Raw genomic sequence first — 16,663 nt, forward strand, 5'->3', positions numbered from 1 at the left:
GATCCTTTCCAAATCTAGGGAATACAACCAGGGCTAAAACCAAAGCGAATCTTCTTAAAACTGTCAAATTTGCAGGTGCACATTAATAAGATTATTAGACAGCTGTGATGTCATAGGCATTCATGAAGCAACTGTAATAAAATGCAGTAAACATGAAAATAATTATTCGCATTGTGTTTAGAAGAGAAAATTTAATATTCAGATCCTTCTGTGAACAAATGTCCAAACTGTAAACCTAGTCCCTGTCAATTTTATGGATTAATCTTAATTTGTCTCTTCATATCCTATTTCCCAAATCTTGCTGATGTAATCTCATCTGTTCCCTTATGCCCCTTCCCTATCTAAAAACTTTTTTAGAAAATAAACTATTTTTTTAAATTCAGATCATTTACATGGTTTCTTGAAAACACAAAGCACAAGATCTTTATTATTATATCACTGCCTGTACTATCTTCTAGTCACCAGAAAAATGGCTTCCAGTCTACCCAAATTGGTGCCATATTAATCTCCCTCAACACAGATCTGTAAGCAATTGCTTAACACCAAAACTCAGTTTTTTGCTTTTGAGATAAGGTCTCACTCTGTTGCACAAACTTGAGTTCAGCAGCATGATTACGGCTCACTGCAGCCTTGACCTCTCAGGCTTGGTGATACCCTTTCCATCTCAGCCTCCACATGCTACAATGCCCAGCTAATGCTTAAAATTATTTTGTAGAGATTGGGACTCGCTGTGTTGCCCGGGCTGATCTCAAACTCCTGGGCTCAAGCAATCCTCCTGCCTCAGCCTTCCAAAATGCTAAGATTACAGGCGAGAGCCACAGACTACTTTTATTTTTGTTTTTTTAAGATGAAGTCTTGCCCTGTCTCCTAGGCTGGTCTCAAACTCCTGACCTCAGGTGATTCACTTGCCTAGGCCTCCCAAAAGTTCTGGGATTACAGTTGTGAGCCATGCCTGGCCCCCAGCCTATTTTAGTCCAAAATGTCAGCATTTCAAATGCTTCATATCCTCCAGTGCAATAATAGCCATGCAAAACAGATCAACCCAACTTAAATTAGCACTTTGACTAAACACACAACTCCTATTAATTATTCTTATTTCAAAAGACTTGTCTTCAAATGACTTTCAACCATTTCAAAATCAAGTTTATCTCAAAAAGTTAGGACCTAGTGTTCAAAGCTTTTGAAGTCAAGTCAAAGAGAGTCAGAGTCTTGCTAAGCATTCTGAGATAACTACTTTGAAGGAGGCACAGTTGTATGTCCCACTTATGTACACCAAGAGCCACCACTAGCCAGGCATGGTGGCTCATGCCTGTAATCCCAAAACTTAAGGAGGCTGAGGCAGAAGGATGGCTTAAGGCCAGGAATTCCAGACCAGTCCAGACAACATGGGTGGTAGTGCATACCTACAGTCCCAGCTACTCAGGAGGCTGAGTTGGAAAGATTCCTTAAGCCCAGGAGTTCAAGGGTGCAGTGAGCTAGGATCGCACTACTGCATTCCAGCCTGAGTCACAAGGTAAGATAGTCTCCTAAAAAAGAGCCGTCACAGCCAGGTGTGGTGCCTCACGCCTGTAATCCCAGAGCTTTGGGAGGCGGAGGTGGGCAGATCACTTCAGGTCAGGAGTTTGTGACAAGAGTGGCCAACATGGTAAAACCCCGTCTCTACTAAAAATACAAAAATTAGGCCAGGCACAGTGGCTCATAACTGTAATCCCAGCACTTTCGGAGGCAGAGATGGGTGGATCACTTGAGGTCAAGCGTTCAAGACCAGCCTGGCCAACATGGCAAAACCCCGTCTCTACTAAAAATACACTTGAACCCAGGAGGCAGACGTTACAGTGACCCAAAATCACACCACTGCACCCTAGCCTGGGTGGCAGAGCAAGACTCTGTCGAAAAGAGAAGAAAAGAAAAGAGAAAAGAAAAGAAATGAGAAAGGGGAGGGGAGGATAGGGAAAGGTAGGGGAGGGAAAGAGAGGAAGGAAGGAAAGAAAGGAAGAAAGAAAAGTTAGGACAGGCATGGTGGCCCACACCTGTAATCCTAGCCCTTTGGGAGGCTGAAGCAGGAGGATCCCTTGAGGCCAGGAGTTCGAGACCAGCCTAAGTAAAATACTGACACATCATTACTATTTTAAAAAAATACCAGTGGCTCACGCCTATAATCCCAGCGCTTTGGGAGGCCGAGGGGTGGATCACGAGGTCAAGAGATCGAGACCATCCTGGTCAACGAGGTGAAACTCCGTCTCTACTAAAAATACAAAAATTAGCTGGGCATGGTGGCGTGTGCCTGTAGTCCCAGCTACTCGGGAGGCTTAGGCAGGAGAATTGCTTGAACCCAGGAGGCGGAGGTTGCGGTGAGCCGAAATTGCACCATTGCACTCCAGTCTGGGTAACAACAGCAAAAACTCCGTCTCAAAAAAAAAAAAAAAAAAAAAAAAATTAGCCAGGCATTTCAGTGCACACCTGTGGTCCCAGCTACTCAGGAGGCCGAGTCAGGAGGATCACTTGAGCCCAGGAGTTCAAGGCTACAGTGAGCTATGACCACACCACTGCACTCCAGCCTCAAGACCCTGTCTCAAAAAAAAAAAAAAAAAAAAAAGCAAAGTTAATAGTGTAACGCATATCAAAAGAGGCCAGGCATGGTGGCACACACCTGTAGTACTAGCTACTCAGGAGGCTGAGGAGGGAGGAGAGCTTGAGCCCAGTTCCAGGCTGCAATGAGCTATGATAGTGCCACTGCACTCCAGCCTTGGTGAGAGAGTGAGAGACTGTCTCTTAAAAAAAAAAAAAGACTCTCTCAAAAAAAAAAAGTCTAAAAGAAAAATCCCAAGAATTAGAATCCACACAAATTCCCTTTTTTGTGTTCTTTTGTATCTTCACTTCATATCCTCAGTTGTACTTAACACTCAAATTTTTAAAAATACATAGTATGCTTAAGGTTCCAAGTAACTAATCTAAAAACTTCCTGTATTAAAAAAGTCCTTGCCAGAAGCTGCCACCGTGGCCTTGGACTTCCCAGCCGCCAAAACTTTGAGTCAAACAAACACGTTTCTTTGCCTGGCGCGTGCAGTGGCTCACGCCTGTAATCCCAACACTTTGGGAGGCCGAGGTGGGCAGATCACAAGGTCAGGAGGTCAAGACCAGCCTGGCCAACACGGTGAAACACTGTCTCTATTAAAAATACAAAAATTGGCCGGGCGCGGTGGCTCAAGCCTGTAATCCCAGCACTTTGGGAGGCCGAGGCGGGTGGATCACGAGGTCAAGAGATCGAGACCATCCTGGTCAACATGGTGAAACCCTGTCTCTACTAAAAATACAAAATTTAGCTGGGCATGGTGGCGCACGCCTGTAGTTCCAGCTACTCGGGAGGCTAAGGCAGGAGAATTGCCTGAACCCAGGAGGCAGAGGTTGCGGTAAGCCGAGGTCGCGCCATTGCACTCCAGCCTGGGTAACAAGGGCAAAACTCTGTCTCAAAAAAAAAAAAAAAAAAAATTAGCCAGGGGTGGTGGCGCATGCCTGCAATCCCAGCTACTCGGGAGGCTGAGGCAGGAGAATCACTTAAACCTGGGAGGCGTAGGTTGCAGTAAGTGAAGGTCTCACCACTGCACTCCAGCCTGGGTGACAGAGGGAGAGACTGTCTCAAAAAAACAAACAAAAACACCTTTATATAAATTAAAACAAATATATAGTGCACCATTCCTAAAGAAGTGACATAATGCACCCTCTTACCCACTAGTTCCAAACTAAGTTGCTGAAGGGCTTATTTTTGAAATCAGGAGAAAGGCAGAGAACTTCCAATTTTAAGCCCAATTTCAACTCACTTAGAGATTACTACTGAACATTTGAAGACTACATTAAAGCACTAATAACACAGATGTTCTTAAAGGATATTCCAGTAAGCCCAACTGATTATTACTTCTTTTAGAGTTTAACTTAAAAAAAAAAAAAAAAAAAAAAGGCCTTCACTTACAAAAGACCTGCAAATTTAATTCAAGTAAAGAAAAATGAGTGGGCCAATGGACCACTAATGGACCAATCAACATTTGGCAAGAATTCAAAGAACTTGCTACTTTGGAACCTAACTGAACTGAACGTTATCTACTTAAGTTTGGGGGAAAAAACACTGATGCCAATCTGATTAATCTCCAGTCATGTCCAAATACAAACCTCAAGATGATGCACTTTACCTAAAGCAAATTTTTTCATTAACACCAGCAAAACTAAATATAACTGCACCTATATAGGGGTATTCAGCTCATCTAAATACCACTGATTTAATATATAGTTAGCCCATGGATAGGGAAAATGCATACAGAGTAAATACAAGTTAACATTACCATTTAAAAATAACCCGCAATTCACATAATGGAAATTGTCCATAAAACTACTCAGAGACCCTGTCTCAAAAAAAAAAAAAAAAAAACCAATAACGTCGGATATTTTCCATTAGGTGACTGTTTGGTAGTTTTATGTCACCTAATGGACTATATCCCATGTTTTTGGTTTTTTTTTTTTTTTGAGGCAGTGTCTCTGTTGTCCAGGCTTGAGTACAGTGGTGCAATCATAGCTCACTGCAGACTTGCCTCCCAGGCACAAGTGATCCTCCCTCCTAAGGCCTCCCAAGTAGCTGGGGCCACATGTCGTTGCCCAGGCTGGTCTCAAACTCCTGAGCTCAAGTGATCCTCTCAACCTCCACCTCCCAAAGTGTTGGGATGACAGGCACGAGCCACCACACCTGGCCTCCCACAACTTTTTTGGAGGTGGTAAGAGAACATAACACAACCAGATATCCTCTCAGGTTTACACAATGATCATCAGTACAAAATACTTTGGTAAACAATTTCTCGTATAGTCTCCAGAGGGCAGATGGCACAGAAAACAATACCAAAAAACCCAACTCTCCTGGCACAGACTAATATATAATACATGTCTTAAAAAACTAAGCATTTCTCTTTTTGCCCTAACTTTCTTAAAAACAACCAATTCTTGTATTTACCTCCAAAGAGTAGAGCTGGAGAACAAGCGAAATCAGGTAAATTTTATGTGAAGATTCCTGTTCTTAAACTTCCATTAAGCAATTCTACTACTTACTTCCATTTTTAAGGAAGAAAAATGATATTAAAAGGACATCTGTTTATTATACTAAATGTCTTCCAGCTTGCAGATAAGGAAGGGTATTCAGACTAGAAAATTTGCTTAAAAGTCACATAAATCGCTTTGTTATTAATCTCTGAGGCAATGATTTCTTCCAGGGAGAATACGGTAACCTCATTCCCACAATCTGGTATGTTCCCCCTTTCCTGCAGTTTCAAGTCACTGACTAAATGAGCCACTGTTAAAATGGGAAAGTGCACTATGTAATAAGTGTGTACATGCATTCATGGAGTATAGATTTCTGTTAGGGGAGGAAGATGTAGGAAGGAATGGGAAGACTGAAACCCACTGTTCTCAAAAGCAAAAGGATATAACATCATTCACTAAACTTCATTATTTGCTCTAAGGATTTAGATTACAGTTATGCCATACAGCAAATTTTTCTTTAAGACATAAACCACATTCTAATAGTTACTAGCATGAGGCCAGGTGCGGTGGTTCACACCTGTAATCCCAGTACTTTGGGAGGCCGAGGTGGGTGGATCACCTGAGGTCAGGAGTTTGAGATCAGCCTGGCCAACACGGTGAAAACCCATCTTTACTAAAAATACCAAAATTAGCAAGGCATGGTGGCAGGCACCTGAAATTCCAGCTACCCTGGAAGTTGAGGCAGGAGAATCGCTTGAACCTGGGAGGCAGAGGTTGCAGTGAGCCAAGATCACACCACTACACTCCAGCCTGGGCGACAAGAGGGACACTCCATCTTAAAAAAAAAAAAAACTTGAAAACTTAGCATGAAACTTGAAAGATACCTGGTTCCCTTTAAACTAGGGCTTTGGGGCTATGAAAAGGAGACTCCCAAGAGCCTGGTCTCAACCATGCTAATCATACTTGCCATTGTAATTTGTCTAAATTATTTTCTAGTTACAAACTGGCATCCATTACTCCTTTTAAGACTTTTCAGACTCCTCTTCAAAAACACTGCTTCTACTCATTTTAAGCAAATTAGAATTATTAAATTAGCTGACTAACAAAGAAGCATATGATATAAAAAGCAAAGGAGAGGCTGGGTGTGAAGGTTCAAGCCTATAATCCCAGCACTTTGGGAGGCCAAGGCGGGGGCGGATCACTTGAGGTCAGGAGTTCGAGACCAGCCTAGCCAACACGGTGAAACCCGTCTCTACTAAAAATACAAAAATTAGCTCAGTGTGGTGGCGCATGCCTGTAATCCCAGCTACTGAGGAGGCTGACGCAGAAGAATTACTTGAACCTGAGAGGCAGAGGTTGCAGTTAGCCGAGATTGTACCACTGCACTCCAGCCTGGACAAGAGAGAGAGACAGAGTCTCTCTCTCTTTTTATATATATATATATAATAAATAAAAGCAAAGGAGAAACAAAAAAGCAAAGGAAGGGTAACATGTTTAGAAAAAATTTTTTCCAAGCACTCTTAAGAGTGGTCAAGAGAAAATATAACGTCAACACCTTTAAGCAAGTACTCCTCACCTCTATTCTTTGAACCAGGTAGGTCAATTATGTTTATATTTTTAAAAATCCTTTTGAACGTTCCTTCTAAACTTTAATCAAACTAGTTCCAAAGACCCTGAATTAAGTTTGATGCTAGCTGCTTATCCACATTGTCATTCTCAACTATTAAAATATTCTTATAAACAATATACTAAATTGGCCAACAAAAATCTTTGTATAGGAAACAAATGATTTACCTTTAGTGTGATATACAATAGCAGCCCTCAGGTCAAAAGAACCCCAGCTATCATTCCTTTCTAGGCCTCTCTGGTATCTCTGTTCTTTGGCGGAGCCTAACAAAGTGTTCGTAGGAGAGGCCAGAGGATTTTGATTTTCTATCTCGTAGTCCTTTGAGAGAAACACTAAAGCACCTTGACTACTGGTGTCTGCTTTCTGCAGGTCACCTATATGACTGGATTCCAAGGATAAGGCTCCACTCTCACTAGCAGTCCCAGATTTTAGAATGCTACCCAGAACTTGAGGACTAGTCCGTTTCTCCAGCTCATAAGCCTTGGGAAACACAGGATGCTCAGTTCCTGAGGGAATTATTTCAGCACCCTGTGAAACCAAAGTGGCAGGATATTCTCCTTGAAATGTCACCTCCATCACTTTATGCTCTGATGACTTCCCAATAACAGTCTCAGGGCCAGCACTGGGCTCATTTATGAATGATAAACCCCACTGATTCTGGAAGATATCCCCCAGGTTTTGCTGATCTGTCTGAGAGGGCAGATCCACTTGTGCTGTGCTCAACAGCACAGTTTGCATATTTGAAGGGTAGATAAAAAGGCTAGTCTTAATTTGTTCAACAGCTGCTGAAGTTAGACTCATGTCCTGGAGAACTGAATCTGTCCCAGAAGAGATGGGTGTTAGAGTATTAGCAGCAGTAGTTAGCAGTGGCTGACCCCCTGGAGGATAAACATTTGTATCAGTCCCTGCTAAAACAGGCCCATTAGAAAAGCTGGCAGAAGTAACAGATTTCAGCGCTGACATAGGGACCTGGGATATGCGACTTGATGATTGGGTCTGAGTTTCCCCAGTAGATGACGAAGATGATGAAGATGAAGTTGGTGACACCGAAGAGTTCTGTATAGTTTTGTTGAGGTTTTCCTTAACTTTGCTTGCATAACTTATTTTAGGAACTATTTTAGCACTGCTATTGTCCACTGGAAAAACTGGAGGTGGTTTAAATAGGGTCCACGAGTCCTCTTTGGAGGCAACAGCTGAAGCATGCTTTCCTTTGGGCCGATCATCAAACTTTTTGCTGCTCACACCAGGTTTACTATCTGAGCTTTTCCGAAGCATATCACTGACAGCAGGTTTTCCTCGACTTGTTCCTCCAGGCCCAGTTTCATACTTCCAAATGGGCTTTGAACCATCTACTCGATTTCCCTTTTGTTCACTATAGTCAGGCTTGAAAGTTTCAAGTCCCTGTTTTAAGGTTGGGACACTGGTCTCTTGTTGCATTATTTTGTCCTGCATTATATTAAGGTTTTCACAACCCTTGGCACTATTGCGCCTAGCTTTCCTTTTTTTAGGAGTTGTATATCCACTCTCAGATCCACTACCATCATTATCTGCTCCTTTACCCATATAACCATTAGTAATGTAGCCAGAATTATTTGTTACCACACCATTTGGAATTGCTATAGTATCAGACTTATCTACAGACTGGTTCTCTCCAGATTTATTTTCATAAGACTTCCCATTCTTTTTGTCCATACTGTTTTTCTGAATGAAATTCTTGGTTTTAATTCCTGATTTCCCAAAGGTGTTAGCCTTTACAGTCTGCTTCAGGCTAGTGTCTACAGCTTGCTGGTTGCCATTGAAGACCCTGGAAATAGGGTTGGTGGCTTCATCAGAACTTAGGTTCTTTAAAGATATTTCTCTTTCTCCAGCAGTACCGTTTAGTTCACCATAGCCTAGGGAAGGAAAAAAAAGTTTTGTTTTGTTTTTTAAATCACAACATGTAAATTACACCAATACCTAACATTTAAGAACTGTTTATTTACTGTATACTAGACACTATGCCATGAGCTGTAACTTTATATTATTTCACATCTCTATGAGAAGACACTTGCCAGCCCCATTTTACAGACTATCTACTGCTAAGCAAAACAAGAGGTAGAACTGAGCCAAGATTCAAACCAAAGTCTGAGGCCAGAGAAAACATGACCTCTTAAGCAGTATACCAAATACCTCTCATCTAACAGAATCAATCTACCCATCACTCTCACAAGGCTGTTATAAAATTTTCTTTACAATTCAGGGCATAGATACCCTCTGGCCAAAAATCAAGTTTTACTGAAACAGTAATTATTACAAGGAAATTAAAGACTTCATTTCTACAAAACCATAAATAGCTGGTAGCCACCATCAGCAATTTCCAGTCCATCTATCAAGCATCTAATACTTGTGAACTTTTTCTAAAGTAGTCTTAAACTTCATTTTGACATTTACCAGATATTAGATCACACTGTTAATATGTGAAAACAAAACATCTATGTACCAATGTTTCTAACCCTTTTAAAACATATTTTCTTCATTTTACATTTAGATAAACAGATTTGCAGAAAGATGAAGTAGCTTGCTCAAGTCAAAGTGGCAGAACTGGAAATCTGACCTCCAGTCTATCTGCAATCCATGGTTTCCTACCACTAAGCAATACTGCCTTGACTCAAAAGATGCAATGAGAAAATATTTACTAACAAAATCACAATAAAAGCATCTAATTAAAAAAAAAAAAAAAGAAAAAAAAGCATCTAATTTTTTGTGTTATAGTATTCAGGTTTAATTAAAAACCTTCAACTGTGCAGTGGCTCATGTCTGTAATCCTAGCACTCTTAAGGCAGGCAGACTGCTTGAGTTCAGGAGTTCAAGACTAGCCTGGGCAACGTGGAGAAACCCTGTCTCTACTAAAAAACACAAAAATTAGTTGTGCACGTGCCTATAGTCCCATCTTGGGAGCGAGGGGAACTGAGGCAAGAGGATGGCTTAAACCCAGGAGGTCGAGTCTGCAGTGAGTATGCACTGAGATGGCACCAGTGCCTTTCAGCCTGGGGATTAAAAATCTTCAACCACCATAAAAAGTCAACTCTTATTACTATAAGTGATTCAAATAGTTTTCCACTATTATAAAATGGTGCTTTTAGTTATCTACCTTTTTATGAAATGTTCACAAAAGCATCTTGGGGTCATTAGAAATAGACATATATACATACAGAGGTCAGGAGCGTGGCTCACGCCTGTCATCCCAGCACTTTGTGAAGCCAAGGCGGGCAGATCACGAGGTCAGGAGTTCGAGACCATCCTGGCCAACATGGTGAAACCCTGTCTCTACTAAAAATACAAAAATCAGCTGGTGTGGTAGGGGGCACCTACAATCCCAGCTACTCGGGAGGCTGAGGCAGGAGAATCGCTTGAACCAGGGAGGTGGAGGCTGCAGTGAACCAAGATTGCCCCATTACACTCCAGCCTGGTAAGAGAGCAAGACTCTGGGGAAAAAAAAAAAAAGAGAGAGAGAGAAACCCAGTCTCTACTAAAAACACAATTATTAGCAGGACATGGTGGAACATGCCTGTAATCCCAGCTACTCTCCAAAGGCTAAGGCAGGAGAATAGCTTGAACTTGGGAGGCAGAGGTTGGGGTAAGCCGAGATCGTGCCATTGCACTCCAGCCTGGGCAATAAGAACAAAACTTGGTCTCAAAAACAAAACGAAACAAAAAAAAAAAACAGAATACGAAAAATAGATATACAGGCCCAGCAGGGTGGCTCATGCCTGTAATCCCAGCACTTTTGGGAGGCCTAGGCAGGCAAATAAGATCATTTTTAAGATCAGGAGTTTGAGACCAGCCTGACCAACATGGTGAAACCCAGACTCTACTAAAAATATAAAGGATTAGCGGACATGGTGGTGTACGCCTGTAATTCCAGCTACTTGAGAGGCTGAGGTAGGAGAATGGCTTGAATCTGGGAGGTGGAGGTTGCAGTGAGCCAAGATCGTGCCATTGCACCCCGGCCTGGGCAACAAGAGCAAAACTCCATTTCAAAAAAAAAAAAAAAAAAAGATATACAATAGAAGGAACTCCACACACACTGAAGGCAGCAGAAATGAGGGGTCTAATAGGAATACTGCTATTTTTAAAAAATAATGCTTAGTTAGAAAGTGAGTTTTCAAAAAAAATAATAATGTAGAAGTCTAGAAGATTCACAACAGGACTTATTCATTCTACATTAGAGAAAAAGGTGAAAATACTAAAACTGAACAAATAAAGGCATTTTCTACTACCGTATGAATTAAAGTAACTCAAGTAAACATACTCAAAGCATAGTAATTCCTAAAACAGACTGGCATAAAACCTGTACCATTAGAGAATACATCTTATATTCTTTATTTTTGTTTTGAGACAGATTCTCGCTCTGTTGCTCAAGCTGGAGTACAATGGTGTGATCCCAGCTCACTACAACCTCCACCTCCAGGGTTCAAGGATTCTCCTGCCTCAGCCTCCCAAGAGTAGCTGAGATTACAGACACATGCCACCACGCCCAGCTAGCATTTTTCTATTTTTACTAGAGATAGGGTTTTGCCATGTTGGCCGGGCTGGTTTTGAACTTCTGATCACAAGTGATCCTCCCACATTGGCCTCCCAAAGTGATGGGATTACAGGTGTGAGCCACCACATTTGGCCTCTTATAGGAGTTCTTAGATTCCACAGTGTTACATTATTAAAAAATTTTTGGCTACTGGAAAAGCTATGACAGCCAATCAAATCAAATTTTTGGTGGCATAATTTTAACTATGAAACAGGAAGAAAGAGATAATTGGTTAGGATGTTTTCTAAACGCTTCTTTTTTCTCAGAAAAAAGCTGGGCATAATGGCTACATGCGTAATCCCAGCACTTTGGGATCTGAAGCAGGCAGATCACTTGAGGTCAGGAGTTCAAGATCAGTCTAGCCAACATGGTGAAATCCCGTCTCTACTAAAAATACAAAAAAAAAAAAAAAAAAAAAAAAATTAGCTGGGCATGGTGATGTGCACCTGTAAATCAAGAGGCTGAGGTAGGAGAGTTGCTTGAACCCAGGAGGCAGAGGTTGCAGTGATCCAAGATCACTGCCACTGCACTCCAGCCTGGGCCACAGAGTGAGACTGTCTCAAAAAGGAAGGAAGGGAAGGAGGGAAGGAGGGAGGGAAAAAAGAAAAGCAGAAAGTTCCTAAATAAAGGCTCTCATTTTTAACAGATATATCTTTATTCCCTTACCTAACTCTGGAGGGAATACAAGACCTACCTATACCATTTAACATGCTAACAGGTTAAACAAAGATTTGTATCCTTGGGCCTATTACTCATAACTTTTCAGATTTCAATTAAAGGTGAACAATCTGAAATAGCAAAAAAACCAATCTCCAAACTAAGCTGATTCAAAGCTAACTATAATAATTCTTCCTAAGATTACTAGTATGTACAGACTCAGATATTGGACATCACCAAACAATGAAAAAATGGCTTAGAAACCACTGTGCTCCCACCCTAAAGTTTTAATAACAGAAAAAAAAATCTCCTTTAACTACATAAAGTTTTTCTCATGACAACCTTGTTGATATTTTTAAAGTATGCCAGAGAGAAATTTTCTTTTAAATCTTAGATATTTTAGAAAAATGTAAACACTATAGAATAAATTTAAGAAATTAAAGGACTCCTGGCATTTTTATTATTTAAGGCTTCTACACTAACCCTACTTCCAATAGACTCAGCAAAACTCGAGTCTTGATAAATCTAGCTTTTGAATTACAAATTACTCAACACATTTGGCCTTCTCTTGCGCCCTCTTCTGGATAAAAAACTGTTCCTCCTTAGATTTGTGAGTAATGGGCTACAAAAGCCTACCTCAACATGTTACAGATAAATTTCAAAAATATTCTAATGTTTTCTTAGTTATTAGCATTATGCATGTCAAAGTAACAGTACTGTGGCCAAACCATACACTCGCTCAAAATTGTTTACATTCTGTCAAAACTGCTCGTTTGTTTCCTCCTCCTTATTATCCACCACCCCCCTCTTCCAAGATAACACATATTTGGAGGAATACCACCTTGAATGGTTTTAGGGGCTGCTTATATAGAGAAAGAAGTCCTGCAAGAGTATATTAACCTGACCGATAAAACTAAATTTCCAATCTCAACAGTAATATTGTCTTATATAGCCATAATATGGTAGTATTTCCTCATCTTTTGAACAAGATCTAATGCTAAAAAGATCTAGTTATATAGTCCCTGACAGTTTTTAAACTGCTCCAAATCCTTAGGATTAAACACCTAACTCGTATGTGTTCACTTCTATTGCATACCATCGGTCCCTACCAACTCCCAAAACGGAAAATCTGACATTCTAATTTCAATCTTCAAGTTATGATCTGCAATAAAAAAGCAGTTTTCCTCCAGCTCTCAATAATTCCTTCTATCAAATTTAATACGCTGGGTTTAACATATGCTTATGCTTCTTTTCTCTTTGATTTATAAAGAGCCCTTATTTTTTAAAATCTGCGTGGGTTATAAACTTTCAACTCCTCGTGAAATACTTTCTTATATGACTTTTACCTCAATTTCTCGTTTAAGATTAGTTTGGGGATCAATATCGGCTTTAAAATATGAAAAACACCTTTCTTTTTAACATGGAGAGAAGCCTCATCCGAGGCAAGATGGTAGTAATCTAACCTCATGGATGAGCCACTCGGGTTCACCCTTAAGGACAAGAAAGAGGAATCAAAAAGCTCGCCCTCTTCCCCATCCTAACACTTTTTAAAATCCCTCACCTCAGACACTGCCCAAGCTCAGAAGGTAAGTGCTGGGTGGGGAGGGGAATGGAGCAAGGTTTGGATTTGTTTTTTTTTTTTTTTTTTTTTGTAGAAAATGAGCTGTTAGAAGGAAAGGGCCCAAGTGAAAGCCTCAGAGGCGGAGTCGTGAGCGAACCTGGCAGGAGACGAGGTTCCTGTGGCAGAGAAACTCGTGACCGGGGAGCTGGGTTCCCGCTGGGTACCCCACCCGGCCTCAGGCACCGCCTCTACCCAAAATGAATCCCCCTGCAGCCCCTCCAAGGCCTCCTGCCCCGAGGAGCAGCGCGGCCGCCACCCGCGGCCTCCTTCCCCCCCTCAGCTCTGCTTCGAGGCCGGCTCCCCGCCCCGACTGCCCGCGCCTCCCGCCGCACCCGGGAGCGGGAAACGCGGCCGCTGGCGCGCGGGGCCCGACGCAGGCCGCTCCCCTCGTGGCCGCTTCCCTCCCCCACCCCAACCGCCCCCGCCCCTCACCCCAGGGACCCGCCCGGGGCCGCGCGCCGCCACCGGGTTACACAACCCCGGCCGGCGACGGGGGGAGGGGCGGCCGCGGGGCGGGGGTCGGCGGCGCCCCCGCAGTGCAGGGGGCGAGGCGGCGGCCGGTGGTGATCCCGGGTCACCCGGCTGCGCCGCGCCTTGTGGACCTCGACACCCTTCCCCCTCCGCTCCTCAGTGGGCCGGAGTCGGTGACAGGAATCGGCTTCCAACATGGCGGACAGGAAGCGGCCCCGCGAGGAGGAGAGAACATTCCAGCCGCGCCGGCTCTGGGGGGAGCGAGCCCGGGGCGCCGGCCTCGGGAGGAGCCGCGGGGAGAGACTGCAGGGTCCGACGCCCAAAAAGGGCGTTTAGTGGTGGAAATGACCCGTGAGACAAGGGGTCCCAACAGCCCCCCCAAGACAGGGAGCCCCAAGGCCACAGGTGGGCTTGGGGTGGCGGGTGAGGGACACTTCTTCAACTCAGCCCACCTACCCGCTCCTCGCCGGCTGCAAAAGGGTGTCGCGACACCACCTGAGTCGGGATTCGCTAGGCCTTCCTGAGTTCCACCTCGATGGATTTTTTTCGGGGGTAGGTTCACCCCCACTCAGGGCCCCCAAATTGAGGTAACTCCAGGGCCGCAGGGAGGTGAATGGGAAAAGAATAATAAGCTTGGACTTGCAAGGCCAACCCAGCGGGTCTCCCTTCAGCCGGGGCGGGGGCCGGGAAGGTCACGCTGGCCTAGCTGGGCCTCTCCCATGCTGGAGAGGAGAGGGCGCTGCAAACCCCATTGCCCAGCCCGAGCTCTAGAATGAAAGAAGGCATCCCCAGAGCCGGAGGGGACACACACACTCCCCCCGACCCCGTCCGCGCTCTTCGGATCCGGCCCCACCCCCATCTCCCCTGTCCTCCACCCCCAACCCCCTTCCCCCACCCGTCCTCCCTCCCAGACCTGTTTTCTTCTTCGGCGTTTCCTGGTGCTGCTGGAGGGTGTGTTTCTGCTCATGTTTCAGCGGCTTTGGCTGGGCCTTGGGGCTGCCCTCGGCTCCATGCTGCAGGTATTGGTGAGGCTGCTGGTGATGGTGGTGGTGGTGGTGGTTGTGGCTGTGGTTGTAAAAATAATAATGGTGGTGGTGGTGTGGCTGCTGCTGCTGCTGCTGCTGCTGGGGGTGATGGTGCGGATGGTGGTGGCTGTGATGGTGCTGAGGCTGTGGCTGGCCGGGCTTCTCCTCCATTGAAAGCGGCTGGGACTCCCTGGCTGAGGCTGCGGGCTGCTGCACCGTCAGGATCTGAGACTGCTTCTCAGGGCTCGCTCAGTATATCTGAGCGCGTCTCGCCAGCGCACTGGTTAACCGAGCTATTCTGCAAGATTGGCAGTCGCGCTCCAGCAATCAGGAGCCACGCTGCGCCGCAAGCCCCGCCCCCAGCTCAAATCCTCTTTCCTTCCCCTTCGCCGCTGCCGCCTGGCCAACGCCACTTACCCTGTGCAACCTCACAGGGCCGGGCCTTCAACGTCAGCACTATGGCTCTCTCTTCTGTCGCTTTCTCTCCTTCACCACGCAGTCTGCGAACAGCACTTTCTACACGTTTCGCCGGCAAGCAAGTTCGTGTCGAGTGTAGCAGATTCCACTGGCGATTCCACTGGCGCTGGGAGCCATCTGTTGGTTTTGCACCTCTTAGAATCTGGTGTTTTTTGGTTTTTTTAAAATCCTTTTCCGGGTAACCAGAAAGGGAAGCTCAATTCCCTTAACCCCGCGACCACTAAAGGGGCAATACAAAAAGAGGAAATAAATACATTTTTAAGAATACAAGAGCTTCCCAATCCAGTAGATCATTTTGTATTCTGGATTCATTTTGCTTTGTATTCATATGCTAATCTCTTCCTTTCCACGAAGGGATTATTGGGTTCCACAATGGGGTATCTGTGTAATTTTCTAAAAGGGCACAAAGGGTTTAAATCATTGTTTCTTTGTAGTTGGAGGCAAGGGAGAGCGGGAGGAATGAAAATCTATACTGAAGGTTTTTTTTTTTTTTTAATTAAACTCTGCAGGTGAGGTCAACTGTGGAACCAAAATAGGTTTTAGAATGTGAAGTTTCAAGAGCACAGGAAGGGGAGAAAGAGCACTTAAAAGTTATTAAGTGGGTTGTTGTGTGTTTTTTTTTTTTTTTTTGCACTTATGGAAAAATTGGAATTTAAGGAACTATTCTGTGCCGTTTTATAGTGTTGATTTAACTTATCCTGCATTACCACATCACAGTATGATTTTCAAAAGCAAATGTTAGAGCCATGATAGTGGTTAGGAAGGAAGAGGGTTGTGATGGGGAGGGACACAGGTTACTCTGATAATTTTTGGGACCAGGTGGTGATTGTACATATATTTGCTTCACAATTATTTGTTAAACTGATTATACATGTAAAACGCACTTTTCTCAATGCATGTTATAGATTGGGGGATTCTTTTAATTGTAAAATATTCATTGTATAAAATTTACCATCTTAATATTAAGTGTACATATGGCCAGGCATAGTGACTCACACCTGTAATCCCAGCACTTTGGGAGGCCGAGGCAGGCGAATCACCTGAGATCGAGAGTTTGAGACCAGCCTGACCAACATGGAGACACCCCGTCTCTACTAAAAATAAAAATAAAAAATTAGCCAGGCGTGGTGGCGCATGCTTGTAATCCCAGGTACTCGGGAGGCTGAGACAGGAGAATCGCTTCAACCCGGGAGGCCAAGGTT

At 43.8% G+C, this 16,663-nt stretch overlaps 1 protein-coding gene across 1 annotated transcript in view; it reads right to left on the reverse strand.

Annotated features, from left to right (window-relative positions):
• Positions 1-15,256, reverse strand: part of NUFIP2 (nuclear FMR1 interacting protein 2) — a 35,974-nt gene extending 20,718 nt beyond the window's left edge. Inside the window, exons 1-2 of the mRNA XM_012449314.2 lie at positions 14,873-15,256; positions 6,814-8,538 (exon numbers count right to left, since the gene is read on the reverse strand). Of these exons, the coding sequence (XP_012304737.2) occupies positions 6,814-8,538; positions 14,873-15,155 (2,008 nt within the window). The 5' untranslated portion in view covers positions 15,156-15,256. The remainder of the gene's footprint in view (positions 1-6,813; positions 8,539-14,872) is intronic.
• Between the last annotated feature and the right edge of the window lie 1,407 nt (positions 15,257-16,663).

Source organism: Aotus nancymaae, unplaced genomic scaffold (assembly GCF_030222135.1).
Source record: "Aotus nancymaae isolate 86718 unplaced genomic scaffold, 86718_ANA_hifiasm-v0.15.2.pri h1tg000072l, whole genome shotgun sequence".
NCBI classification, from domain to species: domain Eukaryota; kingdom Metazoa; phylum Chordata; class Mammalia; order Primates; family Aotidae; genus Aotus; species Aotus nancymaae.